General features: G+C 43.2%; 1 protein-coding gene across 19 annotated transcripts in view; it reads left to right on the plus strand.

The window, feature by feature from the left end:
- The window catches only part of CLOCK (clock circadian regulator), a 1,126,282-nt gene that overhangs the window by 288,467 nt on the left and 811,076 nt on the right, over positions 1-26,739 (plus strand). For all 19 annotated transcript variants that reach the window (XM_069200997.1, XM_069201058.1, XM_069201081.1 and 16 more), the window contains one exon: positions 3,351-3,445. In XM_069200997.1, coding sequence (XP_069057098.1) covers positions 3,399-3,445 — 47 coding nt within the window. In that variant the 5' untranslated portion in view covers positions 3,351-3,398. The remainder of the gene's footprint in view (positions 1-3,350; positions 3,446-26,739) is intronic.

Raw genomic sequence — 26,739 nt, forward strand, 5'->3', positions numbered from 1 at the left:
TGAGTTACTGTGGGAGAATCTGGAACATAATCATCAGAAGAAGATGGATTAGAATGATACCAAGAACAGTGTGAAATTACAAGCATGACAGTGTACTGTGTCACTACACTATAGTGAACATATACCTACCTCGCCCACACTGATACATACCACCTTGAGTGATCTGTCACAGATACTGCTGGCAGCTTCAGAAGGTAGGTTGGTAGTAGGTGAGGATTTCAACTTCGATGGATCCCATTCAAGATTAAAGAGTTACCCTGTCCCCCCCTCGCTGTACATCTCTCTGAGTGGGCCAGATCCCTTGGCATCAGTGATGTTTACACAGTGATCTATGTACTTGACTTCACCTTCTACTCCTGTGCCCCCACATTTCATTGTAGGTAAGATTACGTTTTCATCCCAGCCTGAGACTTGGGGGTTGGGGTCAGACTGCTGCCAATTTCCCTTTCAGACCACTCTCTGCAAAAGGTGCCACTAGAGTGCCCTTTCACACATGGAGAGACAAAGGAAGCTTAACCCTTGGTAGCTACTGGATGAGAAATACCCAGACTTACTTACAAAGGGTATTGACGAGTACCTGGAACAAAGTTGAAATCGAGAGACATCACATAAAAAAATTATGAGAAGCAGTAAAAGTGGTCATGAGAGGCAAAATCATTTCATATTTTTCGGGCAGACGGAAAGATAGTGAAAGGGAAAACACTCCCTTAGAACAGCAAATAGCACAACTCAAGTGAAAGTATTTGCTGTCTCTGGGAGAGGAAGTTGTTTGTCATCTAGACTCTGTTAGGACAGTTGTGCAGCTAGATGCATCAAGGGCATCTTGGACTGCAGCACCTTATGGACATGGAGGCAAGACCGGGAAAGTGCTCTATTGGCTATCCAATAAAGAGATGGAAGCTACATTTATACCATAAATTTGCAACATTCCTGGAATACACCTCTCAAGGGATTGCTGACACCATCGCAGACTTCGCGCTTTAGAACTAGTCCACCAGGCACACTAAAGTAACAATATCGATTGTGAGAGATCTGATTGTGATAAATCTGATATTTCCGAAATTATCTACCGCTGGCTGAGCAGAGCTAGACCGTCCACTCTGAGGAAGAATTGACAGAGGGCATATAGGGAATGCCAATGGGAAATACTTTAGGGTCCATCAGGCTCCCCCTGGAGTACATCATAAAATCTAAAACTCCCCATCTAATTCCTTAAGTAAGAAATTGGATTATTATTTGTGCAAGATGTGAGTCCCGCACAAGTAATAGGTTCACAATTGACTCCTTACTTCGACCCAAAAACCCCATTATAGCACTTGAGTCTCCCAGGGTAGCAAAATAGAGCTTTAAAGCCCTACACGCGAGGTGGTGTGGGCTAGTAATCTCCATCTGCTGGCACACAGTAACAATACTCACTAAGTAATTGTCCAGTCACTGCTTTTTTTTTTTAAAAGAGGGAAAAGTACATTTATTACACAAATTCACACAAACACCCCCTCTTTGTCCCCCCCCCCCACACACAACCTACTAAATAGTACACATTATTAATTTTATAAATATATACATCAGGCAGATGGATGGGTGTCATTTTAAATCAAACAGGCCTTTTGGCTTTGTTGGGAGAGATGGTCACTGCATCAATATATAAGGCAAGCTTATTGGCTTTGTCAAGGTGTGACCACATCAATCTATAAGGGAAGCCTATTGCATTCGTCAGTGGGTGACTATATCAATATATATGACAAGGCTCACCACAAGGAGCCGCAATATCAGTAAATAAGGCTACACACCTCAATCCCCCGACCCCCTAATTGGGAGTACCCCCCAGGAAGTGCATACAATCAGAGTTCGACAATGGGATGGGCATGGAGGGCATAACATTTGCACTACTAGGCTTCTCAATTGATCCCTATCAATGATTGGACCTTTGCAGACAGAGATGACGCTGCAACCAGGCTAGAAATTGACTCACTTGAAACATATGGTTTACGGTCACAATTGTGTGGGTCAGGATCCCCAAGCACTTACCCCAGTAACAGCAATACCCTTGGATTGTTGTCGATCAGCACTGAGATGGATAGGTTGCAATGGGAAACCGACAAGGGAAACACCACAATGGCATGGCACATGCCTCCCATAGGTTTCAAAGTTTCCTGGTTCAAAGCTTTCGATAGAATTGGGATATCTAAAATAGGTGATGTCTTGATCTCTTACCATATGCTATGTTATGAGCAAATGACCGAGGAATTCGAATTTGACAAACACAAATGTTTCTCTGTTTGTAATTGATGCATACACTGGGGGTTTATGAAGATAAGCTCACCTTTCTCCCGGGTTTCACCCACTAAGAGCCGAAACTCACTTCAAAAAAGATTATACATAAGGGAGTCTCATGCCTCTATAAAGTACTGATAAAAAATATACCTGACCCTTACATGGCCCTAAGGAAGGAGTGGGAGAACGATCTGAGAGGCTTAATAGAAGAGGAATGGATCGAGTCAAAAATGACAGCCTGACAAGTGGTAATCCCCACTCAAATACGCCTTGTCCTGTTCAAGTATTTTCACATAACCTTTTTTATGGCAAATAGATTATGCAACATGATCCAGAGAACCCCCCACCCGTCTGTGATATAAAACAGAAAAAGACACATTAATACATATCTGGGATGCCCGATCATACAGAGGTACAGTTCACATACGCTAGAGGCAGTGGTGGGCTTCCCATTCGACAAAGGCTCAAACGTGGGGGTATTGAGTTCATAGTGAGAGACACTTGTCAGTTCTCCTTTTATCTGAAATGTTTGTATCTACCTTTTGGAGCTTATGGGTCTACAGAATGCGACTGCAGTAAGTTGGGTGTAACAGGACAGTGGCGAGTGCCCAAAAGTAGAGTTTTTGAGTGCCCACACACGTCAATTTGTGCATGAATACTACCTTCCATGGCAGTATCCCACAGGAGATTTACTCGCCTCAGTGTGAGAAAATCCATTTACAAGTGCCATTTTTGCGAATTACAAACAATTGTTTATATTCATGTCTTAACCAACGTGTGCATGTCATATTTAAAAGTCCAAGTAGCTTGTGAATGAGGCCCTTGTTGAGTGAAATCTCACATTGCAGCTGTGTAAGAAAAGGGCTCATTTAGTAGAGTGACTTTCAAATACAATGTAATTGTGAAATATCAACAAATTACATTAGGTTAAACTATTAATAAAGGGCGCTGTTCATTTAAAAGGTTTTCTGTAATTGAACATAATTGCTTTTTTATCCCCTGTATTTTGATTATGAGTAGCTGTTCGTACTATAATGTACTATACTTTAATATTTGTGTCTGTTTATATTTTGCAGATAAGCCAAGGTACAGATGTCTACCACAGCATTAAAGTGTGGTCTGTTATGTACTTCACTGTAAGCAGTCATACGATGAGCTCCATTGGAGACAGGTATTTTGAATTGAATTTCCTAAGATGTAATTATATTTTCTTAGCTTGTTTGAAAAATGTAATAGCTAATGTAAAGGAAATGGTTACATCTATTAAGAACAAGGAGTATGCATTTCTTTCTTCATTTTATTAGCTCAACAGCCAGTCAAAACTAACAGTATATTCACTTGGCGAACTGCATGTCCCTCGAGTCTCAAAAAAAAAAAAAAAAGCATAATTCCCATATCCAATCATGTCATAACAGATGTAATATCGCAGTTCTCGAGGAACAAGTCTTCCACTCTCTGCGCACAATTCAGATGATCCCTTTATGGAAAATTGTATCCTCATCGGTAATCCTGCTTCTGTTCTGCTCCTGTTAAAATCAGAAAATGAATGAGATTTGTATAGTCTCATATCAAGCCTCCAACAAAAAACTATTCATATGCATCTTTTGTAAAGTATCACATTTTATCAAAAATTTAATTCACAGTAACCATATACTAATATACATACTTTAGTCAAGCATTTTTTCATGCTTATTTCTAAGGGAGGGAAGCTCGATGTTGGAAGTAGGTGGGTTTTTTTCTGGTCTCCTTGTCCTTAATAGAACTGAAACTTTCCTTCACAATATCTAGGAAATGTTTCATTCTATGTCTGGACCAGATACAAGGATATCTATATTTAAAGCTTCCTGACTACCAAAGATTCCTCTCACATGCCCAGCTTGAGCTAGAAATTTTCAAAAGTTGATTATGTGGACCAGCCTCCAGCATTCATGATATCTTCTAGACGACCATTTAGAGAAAAAGCCTGAAAGGCTATCGCACCCGTAGGAGAGTGGGCTCCAAAAATGGAGATGTCAGTCTCTGCTTCAGCAGTGATCCACTTAATCCATCTTGCAATTGTTTGTGAAGAGACCGGTCCCAAAAGCATTCTGATGTAGGTCAGCAGTTGACACACCTCGGGTGGTCTTATCTTCTCACTTGTATCCTCATGTTTCCTGAGGCATTTAACTACACAACATTTAGGGTTGTCCTGGAGAGCCAGATAAGAAATGCACCTTGTTTTAGACATTGTTCTTCTGAACACCGTAAAAGTAACCACATCTTAGTATACATGATGGTTGAAATATTCAACACTCTCACAGCCAGTACTTTTTGCAAGAAATTAAACACAGAAAAATGGTTTATTTTGCATAATTCCATCCCAGACACCAGCGATACAGTCTTCTCCATGCCAAACTTTATATCTTGATTGTGGCCTCTGATCAAACTTTCTTAAAATACATTGAAGCATATAACAAATGTCCCAGGATATCCCATGTTCCCCTGTAATCCTCCACACCAACACACACAGAGATTTTGTTAGGACTAATTGATGTCATTTCCCCTTATTGTCCTTCAGAATTTTCAGATTGTGGGGAAGTAGAATTTGAGAATCTCAAGAAATGTCCAGAAGACCTGAAATCATACTTGAGATCCCCAAAACAGAATTAAATACCTGTTGCTTTGTGACCTGTGCTGACACCTTTGTGACCATTGAGAAGGGAGAAAATGCACAATTCTGCAATCTGCCCCAGTCTGCCCCAGTCCTGGATGAAAGCATCTGTAGCTTCTGTTAGAGGGTGTTCCAGTCTCCTGTAGATGAATCTCAGGAGTTGATTCTGGCAAGAGGCAAGGAAATATATCTCATATTGTCAGCAGTGTTGGATCCATAGGGAGAATACTCTTTGGTCCCGTTTCCAATCACTGGAAGCGCACAGGAGCATTAGATTCCAAACCACTATTGATTTCAATTTCCTTGCAAGGTACTTTGCAAAGACCAAAATCTTATTGCTGAGGTAGAAATGCCAAATATCCTTGGCTAGTTTGGACAGTGCCTTGGATCTCGTCCCATCAAGATTTTTGATGTACCAGACTGCAGATACATTTCCCATTTAAAAAATACTTAACAATAAATGTCCCTTGCCAGGCATTTCACCGCGAAATATTCTACCAGGATCTCCAGACTATTAGTGTGAAGGCTCGGTTCTTATCTGGATCGCTATCCTCCACATCAAGTTTCCCATCCCGGATGACTAGCGTCTGATTCTGTGACCAACTTCGGAAGTGAGATGAAAATGGCTCTCTCATACCAGCCCTCCTTGTGATCCACCCAACATTGGATTTCTGTCTTTGATTCTGGGGTTAGTTTGACCTTATCTGAGCAGTTTAATGCCCACTTAGTTGAGAAGGTTTTACTTGGTTGATAAAGATCTCATCTGATTCAGGAAAGAAAAGGGGCATTGGCCTTCAGCTTTGAACAGGAGTTCTGTAGAACTCTCTGTGAAACCCTTGAATAATTTCAAAGGACCCAAGCACCCCTGGTGATGTCCTGCCACCTCTGAAGGAGTCGACCCACTCTTCCTCCCATCTTTGTTTGAAAAAAAAAAATGGTTATCTTTAGCTGATACATCTACTGGGGCATTAGGAGCTCCATTGAAAGTTCCCTTTATCCCACAGCCTCTGCTTGATCCACAATAGGGTACCACCCTCAACCCCTTTACCTGCATTTAATTTGATCATGCCAATTGAAGCTTTGTCTCAAAGCCTGAATTCTTTGGGTGGCTAGGAAGAAGAAACCCTACCTTTACTGGCCTCTCCAGAATCCTTCTGATCAAATGCTCTCTTCACGGATTGTTGGGCTTTACCGGAAGATGAAAAGTTAGTGGCAAGGTTCCTAGATTCGTTTAAGAAGGACTGTCTTAAGATACCTCTTTTGGCCACCTGGCTCGCCTTTGAAGTGGTCAACTCCCTCGATTTTGGGTCTATCTTAATGAAGAGAGAGCTGTGCCACTGAGTTGCAATGGCACAGTTCACGTTTCCAAGGAAACAAGTTGCCCTCTGTGCCCACCTTGACAGACTCTTCAGTGATATTCATTTGTCTCCCTTGCCTTCTCAGCCAAGGAGACAATAAATATGATATCAGTATCTTTGTAAGTGGGTCTGCTATATCCAAAAGCTTGTGTTGGCTGGATTTCCAAGAGTGATTGAGGGGTTAGATGTACCTTACCCTTAAGAGTGTTTGTAGCATTATGGTTAGTGCAATCTATTGCTCACATATTGCGCTACTTCACCACCTGTAGACCACTCTGAGGAGTGCGATGGTAAATGTCTTCGAGTTCCAGCATATTTGAAATAGTATGTGCTGGAAACTCTCGCTCCATAGCCTTCAGTCTTGCACATTTGGTTCATGCAGTTGGGTGCCAGGGTCATCTGGGACCAAGTTCACCCTCCAGCTCATCAACAGGATATTCGGACCCATCCCGCTTATCTGGAATGCTCAAGTGGTGGAAGCTTTCTTCTGCTACCAAGATTGTGCAGAACCATCCCCTAATAGATTGGGCTTCGGGGCCAATCCCTGTTTTTTAAAGAAAGACCACCTTGAGGCACTGAAAGGAATGAAAATGGACCCCGTTGATGCGTTACGTTTAGCCTTACATGATTCCTGAGTGTGGGGCATGGGATGCCTGGTGGTCTTCCCTGACAAAGGGGGAGCTATTGACTGGACTGCTGTTAGTAATATTAGTCTTTTAAGTTGCTCTCGTGTAGAGCATACCACTCTCTGTAATAAGGAATCTAAGCAACCACTAGTTCCTTGTCCAAAAGTTAAAATCCCTGCTCCTTTAAGAGGTCACCATGTCAAAACCAAAACCAAAACCCTGCTATTGAGACCAGGGTGAATCAGAAAATGTCTTCCCAGAAGCGGTAAAACAGAGGCCATGCTGAAACATCCCACCTACGAACGGTCCCAACGGCGTCTCCTCCACCACAGCCCCTATATATTAACAGGACAACACCCTCTTGGTGCAAAAGGACACATTCTGTCTAGTGTTAAAAAGACAGGGCCAGAGGCATTTCTTATAACACAGGCTTTTGTATTGTCCAGAAGCTAGAGACTTTTCGATAGAATGATGCCCCTCTCCCACAGTGTGATCTGGTGGATTTGAGCATAGCTGTGCTCAACCTAGGACTGAATCCCCCTGCCAGCCTGAGCACACATGCCTCTGCGTTCTGAACGGTTGATCGGGATACGCACAGGCTGATAGACATGCCCTGATCCTATTCTAGCTGAGCTGACATATCAAAACAAACATGAATCCGGGTGGTTTTTATCTTCCCCTGTTCATGGGATGGTGCCCACAGTGAACCCTTCTGGAAAAAAACATGATTAATAAACACTAAGCACCAAGTAAATAACACAGTAACAATAGCATACAGGGAGTGCAGAATTATTAGGCAAGTTGTATTTTTGAGGATTAATTTTATTATTGAACAACAACCATGTTCTCAATGAACCCAAAAAACTCATTAATATCAAAGCTGAATATTTTTGGAAGTAGTTTTTAGTTTGTTTTTAGTTTTAGCTATGTTAGGGGGATATCTGTGTGTGCAGGTGACTATTACTGTGCATAATTATTAGGCAACTTAACAAAAAAAAATATATACCCATTTCAATTATTTATTATTACCAGTGAAACCAATATAACATCTCAACATTCACAAATATACATTTCTGCCATTCAAAAACAAAACAAAAACAAATCAGTGACCAATATAGCCACCTTTCTTTGCAAGGACACTCAAAAGCCTGCCATCCATGGATTCTGTCAGTGTTTTGATATGTTCACCATCAACATTGCGTGCAGCAGCAACCACAGCCTCCCAGACACTGTTCAGAGAGGTGTACTGTTTTCCCTCCTTGTAAATCTCACATTTGATGATGGACCACAGGTTCTCAATGGGGTTCAGATCAGGTGAATAAGGAGGCCATGTCATTAGATTTCCTTCTTTTATACCCTTTTTTGCCAGCCACGCTGTGGAGTACTTGGACGCGTGTGATGGAGCATTGTCCTGCATGAGAATCATGTTTTTCTTGAAGGATGCAGACTTCTTCCTGTACCACTGCTTGAAGAAGGTGTCTTCCAGGAACTGGCAGTAGGACTGGGAGTTGAGCTTGACTCCATCCTCAACCCGAAAAGGCCCCACAAGCTCATCTTTGATGATACCAGCCCAAACCAGTACTCCACCTCCACCTTGCTGGCGTCTGAGTCGGACTGGAGCTCTCTGCCCTTTACCAATCCAGCCACGGGCCCATCCATCTGGCCCATCAAGACTCACTCTCATTTCATCAGTCCATAAAACCTTAGAAAAATCAGTCTTGAGATATTTCTTGGCCCAGTCTTGACGTTTCAGCTTGTGTGTCTTGTTCAGTGGTGGTCGTCTTTCAGCCTTTCTTACCTTGGCCATGTCTCTGAGTATTGCACACCTTGTGCTTTTGGGCACTCCAGTGATGTTGCAGCTCTGAAATATGGCCAAACTGGTGGCAAGTGGCATTGTGGCAGCTGCACGCTTGACTTTTCTCAGTTCATGGGCAGTTATTTTGCGCCTTGGTTTTTCCACACGCTTCTTGCGACCCTGTTGACTATTTTGAATGAAACGCTTGATTGTTCGATGATCACGCTTCAGAAGCTTTGCAATTTTAAGAGTGCTGCATCCCTCTGCAAGATATCTCACTATTTTTGACTTTTCTGAGCCTGTCAAGTCCTTCTTTTGACCCATTTTGCCAAAGGAAAGGAAGTTGCCTAATAATTATGCACACCTGATATAGGGTGTTGATGTCATTAGACCACACCCCTTCTCATTACAGAGATGCACATCACCTAATATGCTTAATTGGTAGTAGGCTTTCGAGCCTATACAGCTTGGAGTAAGACAACATGCATAAAGAGGATGATGTGGTCAAAATACTCATTTGCCTAATAATTCTGCACTCCCTGTATTGACCCCCCAAATAAATCAAATAAGAAAACGTGTGTTTCAAGGAATTTCCTTGTTTTTTAAGTAATAACAGTCTGCAAAAAAAACACATCTGGCGGTTGAGGAGTGAAGAAGCGGATGTCTCTTGAGAACTGCTATATTAGAACTGTTATGACCTGATCATAAGTGAGACTGATACTGTTTTTCCATAGACTTTTGGGACATATAGATTTCTTTAGCATCTTGAAGGTATGTGTACTATAACCTTTGTTTTTCTGGATGGACTCTGAACAGTAAGTACGCAATGGATGGGAGGTGTTAAGGTCTGATTAACAGAAAGTATGATGTAATGCGCAGTTCCTGTGTGGTGGTGTTCATGTGTATGTTCCAGGGCTGGGGGAGACGTGCCCCAAGAAGACCAGACTTCTATCCTTGAGAGTTTGTAACTGTGCATCAAACAGCTTGTGTGTGCGACGTGTGCCGGGAATCGATAGAGTGGTCTAGTGGTCTGCGACTGGCACATAGGGAGTCTGCTCCATCCTGTACACAGCTGTTGAAGAGATAGAAGACCCTGCAAAGAAGCATAATCAGGAGTTTGGAATTCGGGTAGCCCGAAACCCAGGAAATATTGTTTGGGGTCAAGGACAACAAGTTTTCATGTTTATTTTGTACATGGTAGGCTCAGCCCCCAGCAGAACAAACCCTTTGGCTGCCAGTTTACAGGGAAGGAAGCTGTCTGCAGGTGAGGTAATATTTGTGTCCATACGTTAATGCCGTTCAAACTTGTATTTATGGCTCATTAATGCAAAGCCTTTGTTATTAGGGTGAGCACTCTAAATAAACATTGCATGGTCACACTGTATTACTGACAGTGGTTTTAGTTAAAAAAATAAAAAAAGCGTGCACACACTTTAAAATATTTTAACAATATGAGGCTATGTATTATGCTATCTGATTAGATGGAAATGTTTGCAGAAACTTGTAAGCAAGATCGATGATTCTTTGTTTTCAAAATAAAATACTCAGAAAAAAATGTAACTAGGAAAAAAATATTTTTCTAAATTACTGTGACATTTTAGATACTATTTCTTTGGAGTCTCATTTAGTAAAATGTGTTGATGCATGATAGTATTTTCAAAAAATATTCCTAATGTAATATCAGTTTAACGATTTTCAACAAGATTATGGGAGACATGAAAATTAACAAACACTAGCAAAACCAACCAATCCGACATTGGTGGTCAGCCTTTTGGTTTTGTCAATGCGTATCTGGTTTTGACATAGCTTTTGCAAAACTTTGTTTTGGGAGCTGCCAGGTTCTCACCATTCTAACAAACATTGGCAAAAAGCAAAAAAAAATTCTCAAAAAGAACTCATTGCCACAGTAGTTCTTTGCACTGAACAAAACTACTCTGTGTGCCATTATGCTCCTTGTGGAAGAGCAGAATGCTATCACGCACAGTAAAGCCAGCCGATAGATGGATAGAGAGAGAAATAAACTTTTAATCAAAAACAAAACGTCTTGGTTAACGCCAGGCCTAGTTAGGAGCCCAATTCTTTAAACAGTCACAAAAGTGCACCCATGGTCTGTGTCTTTGCATTACAGGCTTGCATGAATTCACAATATTTTACAGAAGTAGACCAGGAAATTGAACTCCTAGAAAATATTTGTGAACTGTATTTTAGCACAAGCAAATTAGCATGTGTAAATTTGCTCATGCGATATTCTATTGTGTTTACAAGTTCACTTTCCCTCCAACCACTTTTTTCCCAACCCTGGAAGAACTTCTGCTTCTACCATTGTCAGGAGTACATTTCCAACTTTTCTTAGTATGGGAAATGATTAGAGAAGTGCTGGTAAAAATCTTTAAAACATGCAAGTTAGTAGGTTTGCACAGACCCAAAGGCCTTCCAGTCCTGGAACTATTACTGACTTCTTCCTCCAGCCCCAGTATGTAGAGCTGCAGAGAGGTGGCAACATAAGAAATTTTCTATAGTATGGCCTAAAATTGCTAGTATTCAAGCCTTACTATATATAGTAATAGCCCCGGTATAATCAGAGAGGCTAACATAATAGCTCATACATAATGAGATTGCTGTCATACTGTGTCACTGCACTATATGGCACCCAAGGGACAAGTAGGTTTTTTTACAGGACAATCAGATTTGTGAAGCAATCTATCTCATGGACAATAAGATATGTTGTTAAATTCAACACCCCTGGAATATTTCAAAACGCTGGCAAAACCTGCAGAGGAGGTGGTTGATAGACACTACGTTGTGCATCAAATGCAGATCGATTATTCAGATAAAGCAAGAAATGATAATCACATCAGCAAGGTACAAAAGACAGAATGTTCTCACCTTTAAGGGGAATTTAAGCACCCAATGAAGCACACGCCTCATGTGACCTCGGATTGCAGGAGTTGCCGGTGCCATGCTGCGTGGCGAAAGCTGTCTGAACAGCATGTCCTCTCAATGGGGGCAAAAGGGAGTGCAAAATATAATGCAGCAGTGTTCCTTACGCCACCACTGCCTTTCAGTGCCTCTAAAAATCAAAACATCTGTACCTGGAGGGCTGCATGGATTGGAACTTTCAGTGACTTCATAGATGCACTAGAGGAAGATGAGGTTAAGAAGATCATCAAATATTTAAGAACCTTGCAGGTGACGGAGTGAGAGAAGTGCTAAAGAAAATCTAACACACTGACGTAAAATCGTAAGAAAAGGTAAAAGAAGCCTTAGAGGCCAAGTTCAATCCAGTGCCAAATGTCAACTATGAAAGGTATATCTTCAACCAAGCACAACAGGTTGGTGAAACATTGGATGAGTTTGTTGAAAGACTCGATGCACTCATTAAACATTTTCAGTTCTGCAACTTCACTGATGAAGAAGCCGTATGCCTCAGAATCATCAATGTCTGCCTTTCAGACTCGTTTAGCAGGTGCATGCTAAGAGAAACACAGAGTCTAGAGAAAATGTTGAGGCTTAGATAGTAGAAGAATGAGTAGATCGGCAAGCTGCTGACATGGAAGTAGGAACAGCACACCGTAAATCAGCATTGACTGTGAAAAGCAAGCACAAACAGGACACATGCAAGTCGACGTCGTCCAAGAGAACAAAACTGTGCTTCTAATGTGGATTTTCATTTCCCCATGAAGGTATATGTCCCGCCATGGGACATGTTTGCAAAGGTTGTGGAAAAGAAACCCACTTCATAACTGTGTGACGGACCAAAGAAAACTCAAATGCATCACTGCAGTGTGAGCAAATGGGCCTCAAGCCCCTCTACTTACCTTGCATGAATCCCCGAGACTGCACCACCGGCTCTTGATACCGTGGTGAAAGCGTCACAGTCCGACTACCAGCACCTCCACTTTTTTGCCAGCTGACAGCTTGGCGGTGCCGGCGGTCTTAATCCGCCAGGGCAGCGCTGCAAGCAGCACTACCCTGGGGATTAGGACTCTCATGTCCTCCAGGTTTTGCATGGTGGAAAGGTTGGTGGAGAAGGGGTGCCGGGGCAGTGCAGGGCCCCCCATGGGCAGTCCCGTCACGCCTTTCACTGCCTGAATTACAGGCTGTGAAAAGAGCAATGGGTGCTGTTGCACCCAACGCACCGCGACATTGCCATCAGCTCGATTATGTGCCAGCGTCAGTGTAGTTGGTATTTTGCCACTGGACCAGCGGGAAACTCATAATAGGGCCAGGGGGTGGAAGACCGAACTGGCGGTCTTCTGACCTAATGTGTTTGGTGGGCGGCCTCCGCCACCTGCCAAACTCATAATAAGGCCCTGAGTTTTGAAGTATCTTTGCCTGATGAAATATTTCAGGATATCATTAGCTGAGTGACTCAACCTGTTACGCATGCTTTCAATTACTGTGATGACATACTGGTTTTTGGGCGAACACAAAAAGAACATGACAAAGCAGTGACCCACATGTGCCACCTACTCACTGATGCAGGCCTCACTCTTATGCCATACAATGTGAGTTGGAGGGATGCCTCCAGATTCAGACAAGGTGCAAGCACTATCATCCACTTGATCCTACCCCAAGATGTCACCATGTTAAGATCCCATCTAGGCATGGCCAGTTATTGTTCAAGATATGCCCGCAACTTTGCTACAGTGAATGCCCCATTGAGAGACATGACAAAATGAAATGTACCACTCCAGTGGTCTCCAGAATGTGACCAGAGTTTCAAAGCCATTAAACGTGCAATTGAGATTGCAGGGGAAATGGCCTACTTTGACTCCAAGTTAGACACTGAAATAACAGGTGATGCGAGCCCAGTAGGGCTAAAGGCAATCCTTGCTCAACACAATGGTCATCCAGATGGTCTGAGACACATTTTGGCCTATGCCAGTTGAAACCTGTCTGATAAAAAACATGCTTACTCTCAGCTAGGAAAGGACAGTCTGGCTGTGGTGTGGGTCTGCAAACACTTTCATGTATTCCCTTACAGAAAGCGATTCACCATCATCACGGACCACCATGCATTGCTTACAGTTTTTGGTAACCTGAATGATAAGATGCCCCCTTGCATAGAAAGGTGAGGTTTAAGACTCCAAGTAATAACTATGAAATTGTACACAAGAATTCTAGTTCAGTGTTACTATAATAAAGTACCTCTTTTATTTTTGCAATACCCTGTGATTCCTTTCATGTGTGATAAGTTACTGTGTGACTACTGTGGTATTGCAAGTGCTTCACACTCCTCCTAGATAAGTATTGGCTGCTCACCACAGCTACCACTAGAGAGCCCTGGCTTCCTAGATACTGTAACACTTACTAATAAGGGTAGCCTGGACCCTGGCATAAGGTGCCAACACCATAGGTGTCCCTCACACACCAGGCCAGCCTCCTACAGTGGGGCATCCCCGAAATTCTCAAATCTGATAATGGCCCACCCTTTAACAGCAAAGAGTTCTTCGTCCGCCTCAACATCAAACGCCAAAAGAATATGCCTCTCCTGCCCCAAGCCACTGGCGTAGTCGAACGATTCATGGGCACCCTCAAAAGTCATTCAACGAATGTCCTTGGAGGGAATCAAGTTGAACTACGCCATGTGTCAGGCTCTACTGGCCTATCGATCAACTCTTCACTCCACAACTGGTGATAGTTCAGCCACCTTCCTGTTTGGGAGAGCAGTCAGAACGAAACGACGACAATAGACTTTGGATTGACCAGTGAATACTAACAATATTTGAGACACCATCAGCTCAGAAAAGAAAAATATGCAGATTAGCATTGCCATGGCCAAGAGACAGTTTTTTACAAAGGAGGCTGGGTATTGGCTGAGCATAAATGTAAATAGAGAATGACCACTTCTATTGCTGCTGATACTTTACGGGTTGTAGCGTGCAAAGGACATATGGTGACAGCACATTGTCCTAGACAATTCATCACTCGGAACACATCACATTTCAAACACCTACCTGGAACTGTATGGGTAACAACCTTGCCAGTCGGTCCGACTTAAGAGCCTGAGCGTCTGGTGCTGTTGCATGATCAGGGTTAACCTGAGCTGGAAGACAAGTGAAAGTTCCTCGCCAATTAATTGAGGAAATGTGACTTTATTTAACAAAGGGGGAGATGTAGCACCTTAAAGGTATGCGCACTAGAACCCTTGTGGTTCTGGGTGGAGTCTGAAAAGGAAATACGCAATAGATGGGAGCTGTTAAGGTGTGCTTAATAGAAAGTATGATCTAATGCACTGTATGTTAGTGTATCAAGCAATGTTTGAGCGCAGCTCCTGTAATGCGTCTTTCATGTGTATGCTCCAAGGCTAGGGAATATGCTACAGTTTCTTAGTGGGTATAATGTGAATTTGATTGTTTGCTTTGTTAGTAAATTGAACAAAGAAATACATAATACTCTCCTCTGGTCTTTAATAGAGTCAAAACGTGAAACATTTAAAACGAATAATTGTGTGATGATTTATAATTCCGAGCAAAGGTCAACTTCTTGATTGACTGCATACAGTTGAATGTACACTACTTATTATGCTACTGTGGTATTTGTTATCATAAATTACAACAATGGAAAAAAGATTTCTTAGCACTAAAATGTAGTTGTCATTCCTGAACATGTATGCAGCATGAATATGTGGAAGGTTACGTTTTACGTTTCTTGAAATGAAGGACATATTTTCTATTTTAACTTTTATTTTCATTTTAACAAAACAGGTCAGGCATTTGCACATATCAGGTCGAACAGAACATGCATATCATGCACAAGTAGAGATTACCAACATACATGTAGTATGACAAATTGCAAAATAGCATTTACGTGGTTGATATGGTACGCCCACTGGGAGGTTGAAGAGAGAGTCTCGTCGTATGCGGCCAAAAAATAACATTTGTTATTTCAAAATGTGAGAGAGTTCAAGGGGGTTTATTGAGCTCAGCAAGGTAGGCATGTAGTGGAGCCCATATGTTTGTATGTCTTAAGCTAGGGGTAATGGGGAAGGGGCAAAGTGCGATAAATGTCAGTATCTTCAGCGCATGTGATGAGGTTATAGAACCAGTGGGCATATCTGGGAACCATTGTTTTCAAAATCATTACTACCCAGCTTTTACCTAGCAAAAAGGCCAAGACAACAAATTTATTGTGGAGCTTTGCAATGTCTTTCACATATTCAAGTAATGCTGTCATCGATGGACTTTATGTATTTTCAATGTCCCCAGAAACCCAAAGTATTGGTTATCAGAGTGAACAGGCAGGTGTAGATAGTCAGTGAAAACAAAATGGCCTATTGCATGTGTGGAACAATGGACTTTGCTCAGAACCTTACATGTGACCTGCTTTTGCATGACCACCCGGTGTACACCAGGGTAATTTGAGTGTGTCATTACTCAGTGGCCAAGCTAGGGCCTTTTACATGTGTTTTCCATTTGAAGTGGTGCCATCCCAGTCCTGGACCTTTGGAAGTGGGCCTAAATGTGCTCTACCAGCCCATCTGTGGACCCAACAGAACAGATGCATTACCTCTGCTGTTTGGCGCAAACCCAAGCAGAACAGACACATCGCCTCTGCCTCGAGGGTTCTCCCTACACAAAGGACTTCGCATCGACCACGCAGGCTGCATTGGAACCACAGCCTGTGCAAAGCTTTTTCGACGCAGACCCTCGCATCGTAAGCCCTTGTCGATGGGATCCTCAATGACGATCTTGCATCACAGCTCCTCAACCGATGCATCTCCTTGGCTGTGCAACACATTTTTGGCACAGAACCTCGCAGCACTCTGCACCCAGAATCTAAGGTCTTGTTCAGCAGGCCTGACTGGGTCCTTGTAGCCGGCCCGCGCTCCATGGCGATCGGTCTGAACTTGAGACTTTGCCTAGGTCCAGTGCAACCAGATATCCTCAGTTGGCGCTTTGTGCTTTTTGGTGCTATTTTCACAAAGAACTTTAAACTTGCATATCTCTGGCGCTACAGATTGGATGTTGTAATTTTGGTCTTGTTTTTATAAATTAACTCTATTTAGAATCCGGTGCAGGATCTGTTTTGTGCTGTATTTGCACTCTGTTATTGTTTGAAGTGTTCCACAGATACTTTACACAATGCCTCCTATTTTAATTTTAGGGAAGGGGGTGTGTAGTGGGCAACGTAATTTGTGCAGGAGGGAGGGCATACGGAACCCCTCCCTGAGCTGAAGTACGGCCTTGGGGGCCCCATCACTGGGGGCAAAAGCTGTTTCTTTTTTTTTTTTTTTTTTTTTGAGGGGGGTACCCTCCATGGCAAACTTTGGCCCTGGGGCCCCGGTCTCTGGGGCACAAGATATGTCTCCAACCTCTGGCTGGAATAATCATGTTATTTTGTTCCATGCCCTCAAGTACAGACAGGGAAGAACGTCTGCTCCAGCTGGAGGAGTGGATCTTAAATCTGCTCCAGCAGGGACAGGAGTATACTTCAAATAACCCCCCTCCCCAAATGTAAAAGATGTGGTTGTTTGGAGTGGGCATCTGGGCACCTACAATCATTATATTTAACAAAAGAAAAACACAAGAGAAAGAAAAATTATTGCACACCCTAAGCGGCTCATTTATTATTTACTGCTCGCGAAGGATCATCCCATAATGCCCTCCTTGGGCTAATTCAAATATAAGGGTTCTTAGGGGCTGCAAGAAGTTTATCACTCCCCCAGATTTACTTAGACAATTAGCCCTATGTTTCCTGGGGTCTATCAAACATGACCTCAGGAGAGGTTTATAATTTTTAAGCATTCCCCGAGCTGGAGCTTAAGCTCTTCAGCTTTGGAATGCAGGGACCGCTTCTGGTTGGTTTTATGGCTGGGTTATGTGGCCTCAGGAGTGTAACAGAAAGAGCCTTATACTTGATTCATGTTGTGTTGAAAATAAATGCTTTACTTCAATGTTTACTGACAGATATTGCATTGACCTCTTGAAAAAAAAACTTAAACCTGATTTGTTTATGTTGACAGTGACTAACTTTAAAAAAAGAAAAACCCTAGAATTTCACACAAAGAAAACAAAGGTTAAAGTGACAGTTAATTATGTATCCAAAAAAAAACCTTAGAAATTCAATAAAAGACACAACAGTTAGTGATGTTATAATTAAGTTGAAATGCCAGTTGCAACATAACATCTTAAACTGAAACGAGAACACTGAAATTTACCAGGTATAGCTAACTGAAGTAACTATAACTAGCGCTCTTGCACTGCATATACACTCACTATTAAATTACTGATGAAATGTACAATGACATCATTGATAACATCACTAATGACATCTGAAATTATATTATTTGTGATAAATCTGTGTATGGCTCGTAGGTCCATGGTCCCTCTTACTATGGAAACTTGAATGTCAGCATATCTCTTTTATGGTAATGTCTGTTGCGAAAGATGACATAATAGGTTGGTAGCTGGATTTAAATATATGAAAACATCATCAAGAAGGCACTGGCAGACTTTGGAGGTTTGGCCTGGCTAAGATGCAATGAAGAATTTGGAGCGATGATGTGAATTTACCTAGATAAACCATGGGGAAGACGGCTAATGAGCTGTGGTTGTAAAGGAGGCACATGCTAGGCAGCATTGCATAATGCAAGCGGTTTATCCATTTTATACAAACCTCTTCTGCGGTGTCCCACCCCTGGTTCTGGAGCATGATGGATTTCAGTAGGGCTTTGTGCAATACAACCTCTTGTAAGTAGAAGCATGATGGTTCAAATTATAGGGGCAAACACCCCTTTATGCACAACTTTGGGACTGATTCGCATGCCAGGGCAGTGGCTACATGGTAGGAGGGGAGAGTGCAGCAAAAAGAGCCTGGGGGAAATGGCCTTCAAACCATTTAAATGGGGAGGTTTGATGCATTTTCTGTGCTTTTACTGTGCTAAGGATGCAGCATTATTATTGGAATGGAATTTTAAAGAAGGATTGAGATTGGAGTATCTGGGGAAAGGTTTTGCAGAACATTTGAAGTCAACAAAAGAGATGCCACAGGTTGTTCCAAAAAAACTCTTTAAGGACGGCCAGAAGGTAGAACAGCAAGCTAATTTGAGTATTGGCCATTTGAGGATCCAGTGAGTCCTTCCGACCCGTGGCATGGAGCCCCAGAATAAAAGCAGGAGAGTTTTGTAGCTTTCATCATTTTTCATCTTCAGAAGGTCAGTTTATTCCTGAAGGGCACTCAGAAGTGCTCTGCATCTATTGATGAGGCCATTGGTTTGATGAGCGTATGTGGTGCTGGGACGGAGTTAGTAAACTGTAACATTAAATCAGCTTTCAGGTTACCGTGCATGCAATAGATTTTTACATTTTTGTATTGAATTTGAAGGGCAGATTTTTGTTGATAAGGTGTTTCCCATGGGGTGTACAATTTTGTGTAAGTTATTTGAAGCTTGTACTTCTTGTGGTGGTGTTTTGTGGCAACGTCTGGCTATGTGTTTTTCATATAATAGTCATATGACTTTTTGTTTATCGGTGTGGGGGGCAAGGGTACTGACTGCTTTGGTGCATTTTCAGAAGCCAACAGTTGAGTTGGAGATCAATCAAGAATTTATAAAGTGCACTACCCACCCGTTAGGGTCTCAAGGCACTAGGCGGGTGAGCTACTGGTCAAAAAGCCATGTCTTGAGTTGTTTCCTGAATGTCAGGAGGTCCTGGGTCTGGCGAAGGTGGAGCTGGAGGGAGTTCCAGATTTTGGCGGCTAGGTGCGAGAAGGATCTCCCTCCGGCGGTGGTGCGGCTGATGCGGGGGGGGCGGAGGCGAGGGCGAGGCTGGTGGAGCAAAGATTGCAGGTGGGGGTGTGGAAGGTGAGTCTGTCGTTGAGGTAGGCTGGACCTGTGTTGTGGAGGGCTTTGTGTGCGTGGATAAGGAGTTTGGAGGGGATCCTCTTTGGTACTGGAAGCCAGTGTAGGTCTCTGAGGTGGGGGGAGATGTGGTTGCGGCATGGAACGTCAAGAATGAGGCGGGCAGATGCGTTCTGGATTCTTTGCAGCGTTTGGAGTTTGGTTGTTGTTCCTGCATATAGGGCATCTCCATAGTCCAGTCGGCTGCTGACCAAGGCGTGGGTGACAGTTTTCCTGGTTTCGACGGGAATCCATTTGAAGATTTTACGGAGTAGCAGAGAGTGTTGTAGCAGGAAGAGAAGATGGTGTTAACCTGCTGAGTCATGCTGAGTGTGGAGTCCAAGATGAATCCCAGGTTGTGTGCATGGGTGGTGGGTGAGGGTGCGGATCCTAGGGAGGTGGGCCACCAGGAGTCGTTCCATGCTGAGGGGTTGGTGCCAAAGATGAGGATTTCTGTCTTGTCTGTGTTCAACTGAGGCGGCTTGATTCCATCCAGCTGGCGATGGCGAGAAGTCCGTTGTGGAGGTTGTTCTTTGCCGTTGTAGGGTCTTTCGTGAGTGATAGGATGAGCTGCGTATCATCTGCGTAGGAAACTATGTTGATGTGGTGGGTTCATGCGATGTTGGCGAGTGGGGCCATGTAGACGTTGAAGAGGGTGAGGCTGAGCGATGATCCTTGGGGGATGCCGCAGATGAGTCTGGAGGCTTCTGACCGGAACGGTGGAAGGTGGACTCTCTGGGTTCTGCCTGCGAGAAATGACGAGATCCAATTGAGTGCCTTGTTGCGGATTCCAGCGTTGTGGAGGCGTGTGCGGAGAGTGTGATGACATACTGTATCAAATTGCACCTGAAATGACAGAAGGTCTTTCCACAACTTTAGCCTTTTTAGATATTGAGTTGGATACTGTCCATTCAAGCGAGACTGGTGCAGGTAAAAATAGAGGAACTGATTCATTTGTTGGGAAAAGCATTTTTTGCTAGGTCATATAAATTTCGTGTGCAGAAGGGTAAGATCAGGGAGGGCTTTTTTGAGACACATTGGTTTTGTCATGTCAGGTGAGCAACTGCCACATCACAAGTTGAGGTTTTCTACACGTTTGAGGGCGGTTTGTAATTTGTTTTTGTTTTGTGAGACATTTCAATGTTGTGGCTATATGGGAACGGAAAATGTTCTTATACTGAGTAGGTGAGGACGGCATTGGTCTTTTTGTGGAACAATAGGTGGCTGAAAAAATGGCTGGGGTGGGGTGAATTTGGCAATTGAGTTGGCAAATAGATGAGACATTTAACTAGTGAATGGTCAGAAGGTCAAATTCATGAGATTACTTAGGTTGTGGAAATTCTTGCAGTAAAGTAGGGTCTTTAGGGCCACACCTATGCCATGCCATGTGTAGACAATTACATAGTGGATGTTTTGTGTAGTTCACAGTGGAAGAGATTCTGTGGGCTTTCTGTGGGGTCAGGCTCAATGAAGATGGCACTACCCCAGGAGGTCTATTCACTGGGAGTATGAGGATGCTGCAGTTGTTTGAGATTATTTTGGTGCTTTCTACAAGGACAACGTACTGGCAGACATGAAATAGTTTGTTTCTACCAGAGTCGTAAAGCATAATCGATAACATGATAGCAAGGAGGGACAATGTAGTTTATTACATCCATGACTGAGATATTTGAGAGTTACTATCGCGAGCAAGTTAGCAGGAACTGCACTTTATTGGAAGAGTGTATGGGGATGCGAACCTTCAGCTTGTGATTAAGATAGGAGAACTTCCATGGGATAGGTAAAAGAGAAAGGCACATTGAGATGTTTAAGGAGGCCTGTAACAGCAGGTTAGTTAGCTAAAATAGTGGATGGCCAGGTAAATATATGCGCTTATGGGTATGAGTTGTTATTCAGATTATGCATGGTTGTTTTTTGTGGTTGTTTTTGTGGTTTTTTGTGGTGTTTAAAGTATCAAAGTTACTGGGCTGCACAGGAATGAAGTATGTCTGTTTGTCTAAAGCAATACTGAGGAAAAGGGTACTTCAGATATGGTTAAGGCACTTCAAAACAGATCAGAAGGGGAGAGGTACATGGTGTGGTTGGGGGGGGAGCCTTTGTGCTATGGTTGCTTGGATTAGAGTTCTTGGAGTAAGAGAGATGCACATTGAGATGGTTTTCTGCCATGTGGATGGCTGCTGATGACTGCTTTCCACTTGCCAACAATTATGAGAAGAGCGTTGATGGCCCTGTGCATGGCAGTGGAACAGTTTGGTACTTATTCTTTCAGAACAGGGTCAGCTTTATAATTTGGTTAAGTTAAGCTTTTCTAACACAAGCATTCAATGCTTGACAGGTGGTCCTCAAATTGTTGCATGACATATAGAAGACTGAAGATGTTAATTTTAGTTAGGTATAATGAAAAAAAAGATTTCCATTGCAGGGCTGTGGGAAGCAAGCTTGACAATTTCGTTTATTGGTCATTCCCTTGTAAAATGGCTACCAAACAATCTCAAAGGCATCCATTTGGAAACTCAATGGGTTTGAGAGTGGATTTCTTTCAGTTGAGTGGTAGGGAAAGAGCAGGATGAGGTGGGGCCTTTGGCTAGGTGAACTGGTGTTTTGTAGGGCTTGCCGAGATCTGCTTTTAATACACTTGGTGAGAATGTTCTGGTGTAATTTTGCAGTTTGTTCTGGTTGATGAGTTATGATTTGCGGGAGATAAAGTGCTTTGTGGTTAGGGACATTTTTCGGGCTGTATGGAATGGGTGCAAAGGGATGTATTGTAGGAAGCATTGAAGCAATGCTATTGAGAAGGCAAGGTGTAATGTCAAAATAGAAATGCTGTGTTTGTACCAGACACATGGTATGGATGTGATCCTGCATGCCATTATCATGTATGACAGTTTTCATTTGTTCTGACAAGCTAGGTCACACCTTTAGTTCCTCACAATAAACTCTTACCTTACAGACATTTTAGCTAGTTCTTTGGAAGTTAAGCTGTAGTGCTGAGTAATTGACTTCAAATACAGGGGGTCGGTTGGCTATGAGAGCAGGATCTTTCTTCTGGAGGGAATTGTTGAAGGGTGCAGGAAAACACCTATTCAGCATTTTCCTCTTTGTTATTAAAAAAAGGGATTGATGCACCAGTCCAGAAGAGCTAGGATGTCGTGGGGTGGATATTTAAAAGCTGAGGGTGAAGAAAGGGAAAAGTTCAGTCTGTGACATCAGGAACAGGGCCTGAAAGATGTTTAAGGACAGGTGTATAGCACCTGGAATGCAATAGTTGGGTGTGTTTCGCAAGGAGGGAGGTCAGAGTAGGGGTTTGAGTAGAATGATAATTCTGCTTCTTGGTTGAAGGGGTTGGCAAACATTGGGAAGGATTAAGGGTAGTTGAGGTTAGGTCAAAATTGACGTAGTAGCGAGGTGGGGTTGTTGATTTCTGTTGTATTTCAGAGGTAGCTTATGGACCTGCCCAAGCCTTTTACTTTCTTAATTGGTAGCCTTTGTTTCTGTGCTCTCTTTCCCTACTGTCTTCTTTATTTGCCCATTCATTTTGCCAGTCCAAGGTCTCCATTTGCTCTGAGAAAACGTCATAACCCCTGTGCACTGCTGTCAAAAAGTTGTCAAGCTCTATTTTGTAAAGGAACAAACCAGTTATCCAAAGCTTCATCTGAGCCGTGTACATGGAGCTTACATCCACAGCAAGCTTGTTTGTGGCAGCGTGCAGCTGTCCTATCTTCGCCTACAAAATAACATTTTACAGTATTCACCCTCAACGCTTCAGTAGATGCTGTAGGTCAAGTTATTCTAGGCAGTGACTTGACTGCACAATTTTTTGTTTCTTCTTAGTTCTTGTAGCTCAAACTGTTGCAAATTGGGTTTCGCCCAGTTAATCCCTCTTGATTTTTGGCTTTTGACTACCTACTATGAGAAAGTGGATAATTTGGGGCGGGCGCCTCAAACAGTAGGTCTCACCTCCTGCTAAATGTTGCACACATTAATTCGGTGCTCAGTCCCTGGTAGTGTACCATGAAGCAGTCAAGCTTGAATCAAAGGCAATGTGTAGAGTATTTAAGCAGTGCACACACAGTAGAAAAAGCCACACAAAGAACAATAAAATTCCATAACCAGTTTTTAAAATAAAGCACCCGAATTAATAATCTCTCGGCTGGATTATGGGAACGCCCTGTTTCTTGGTGCACCAAAATAAATTATGGAGAAATTGCACGTGGTGCAGAACACTGCTGTCCACCTTCTCTTCAATCTCCCCAGGCATGAATCGGCCAGATCAGGTTTATCAATGTTGCACTGGCTTCCTTTGGAGCAACGGATACAATTTAAATCTTTATGTTACATTCATAGAGCGCTATATGACAAAGGCCCACCAATATTGCGAACCCTGGCTTCTTTTTACAAACCTACCAGACATCATAGAACATCCCACAGCCCTAGCTATCATTCCCCCAGTAAAAAAGACCAAGGGTAAGGGAGATACACAGCTCAGGTTACCCCTCCTCAAACTCCTTGGTAGCTGGGCAGAAGCAGTCAGGCTTATCTCAGAGGCAATGTGTAAAGTATTTGAACACACACGAAGTGAAAGCACTCAACACCAGTTTAGAACAATAGCCAATATTTATCTGAGTAAAGCAAGACCAGAACAACAAAAATCCAACACACACAAGTAGAGATATCAGGGTTTCAAAGAGTCTTAATCCTGAAAAAACAGTGGTTGTATCCTTATAACACGCAATACCTTGGATGTGTCAAAACAAAGACAATGCAGGCTGCAAAGGAGCGATACATCGATCATTTTCACGCTGGACAGGCGATGCATGGATTCTTTTCCCACCCGGCTGGTGATGCGTTGATTCTTTCCTCACCCAGCTGGCAATGCGTGGATTGTTTTCATGCCAGATTAGCGATTCGTCGATTTCTGGTTGCGGAGCAACGTCGATGAATACAAATTACGCCCAGGGGTGATGCATGGAAAATCCACACGAACGTAGACGATGGATCTGCGCTGAAGCATCAATGCGTTGATTTTGCATCTGTCATAGGTGCTCTAACCGTTCTGTTTTCTGGGGGTACCACTCCAAAACGGAAGGTACAGGACCCCAGCAAGAGGGACAGGCCCACCACTGTCCCCCGCTCAGCCTGAGGGCACAGACCCTAAGGTGAGTGACCAGTTTCAGGATATCACCCCTGAACTGGTAGGAGGTGAAGTGGAAAAAAGGATGCCAGGCACCTAGGGCTACTGCCCCCCACTTTTCAAAACCACAGAGGCTAGAGACCCCAATGTGGCCTGAGGCCTGGCTCTTGACACTGACAGTTGTCAGTGGCCTCTGTTGATTGCTGTCCTTGGGCTCAAAGTTTTCCTTGGGTGAGGGACCAAAGTCAGACCCAAGGGGCTGAATGGCCCACATCACAATGTTTGCCATGGTGGTACCTGCTGCCTACTAGGATGCATCTGTGAGCAAGGTAAGGTTAGATGTTGCACAGATGGAGTCCTCAGATGAGGATAAGGGTTTACCCTGGGTTAGTTCAGTGGGGCCCGAGAGTGTAAACAGGGAGCCACCTGGGTTCAGAGAGGCAAAGGATTGGTAAGAGCCCTTATTGTCCAGGTTCTATTGCCGTAAGCAGGGAAGTCCAGCAATGTATTGATTGGCCTACCCTGGCTTTAGGCAGGGAGGGGGTTGTGTTAGACCTGGCCCTTTTTGCAGTGTCATCCTAAAACGTTTTGATTTATTCCTCCTATGTTTTAGGTCTCTGGGCACTTTACCACTGCTGACCAGTGCTAAAGTGCAAGTGCTGTCTGTCTAAATTGGATTGGTGATTGGTTTATCCATGACTGGCACCTTTGATTTACTAGTAAGTCCCTAGAAAAGTGCACTGTGTGTCTCCAGGGCCTGTAAATCAAATGCTACTAGTGGGCCTGCAGCACTGATTGTGCCAACCACAAGTATCCCTGTAAACATGTCTCAGACCTGCCACTGCAGTGTCTGTGTGTGCAGTTTTGTACTGCAAGTCGACCTGGCAAGTGTATCCACTTGCCAGGCCCAGGCCTTCCCCTTTACTCCATGTACGTGACCCCTAAGGTAGGCCCAAGGTAGCCCAGGACAGGGTGCAGTGTGCTTAAATGTTAGGGCGTGTATTGATGTGTTTTACATGTCGTGATAGTGAAAAACTAATTTGGCAGTATTTCACTATTTCAATGCCTATCTCCCTCATAGGGTAACATGCAGATTGCCTTGAAATGCCTTTTAAGTGCAGTTTCCCATTGGTAGCAGATGGAGATATAGAATGTGGGTTCTCTGAACTCACAATTTATAAATACATCTTTTGGTAAAGTTGTTTTTTAGGATGTGAGGTGAAATGCCACATTTAGAAAGTGGGCATTTTCTTGCTTAACCATTCTGTGCCTCTGCTTGGCTGCTGAATCCACATCTGGGTCAGACTGACAGATGAGCTGTTTGTGAATTCTCTCTAGACATTGACACCAAAGGAGCTGAGATGTGTCCAGCATATCCTGATGAATATTAATGGGCTAGAGTGGGAGGGAAGAGTGGACACCTGCACTTGAAAGGGCTGTTCCTGACCACACACATAGTCTCCAACACCCTAGAATGTGGCTGGAACAGGGCAAGGAAGAGACGGGGTCTTGTGCACTACAAAAACTTTCCTCTGAAGTTTGCCTGCTTCAAAGGCAGAAATGAGTATAAGTATTGGATTGCTGACCCCACAACTTTAGAACACTTCTGGATCAAGAGGAACCTCTGCTAAGGAGAAGAGCTGTGAGGAGGAACACTGCCCCTTTTCTTTGCCTCATGGCTGCAAAATCAATGCAGCGCCTGCCTCGTGGATGCAGAATTCGACACATCACCATCTTGGTGCAGATTCATAGTTGCCATGCAACTGGATTTTCCACTCATCGTACCTGGGTACCAAATCTTCAGCATCTCTGCACGGACCCAAGGCTGCTTGTCCGGAAATTGGTGCATCGTTCCCCTACTGTAAAAGAATCAACACATTGCCTACTTGATGTGGAAATAATCGACACACGGCCTTACTTGCGAGTAAGGAATCAACTCATTGCTTGCTTTTCTGATGCACCCTTGCCCCAGCGTATTTCTTTTTGATGCATACCAAATACTGTATGCTAAAACACATCCATTGATTTTTATGGATTAAGACTCTTTTTACTTTAAAATGTG

The sequence above is a fragment of the Pleurodeles waltl genome, chromosome 1_2 (assembly GCF_031143425.1).
Source record: "Pleurodeles waltl isolate 20211129_DDA chromosome 1_2, aPleWal1.hap1.20221129, whole genome shotgun sequence".
Classification (NCBI taxonomy): domain Eukaryota; kingdom Metazoa; phylum Chordata; class Amphibia; order Caudata; family Salamandridae; genus Pleurodeles; species Pleurodeles waltl.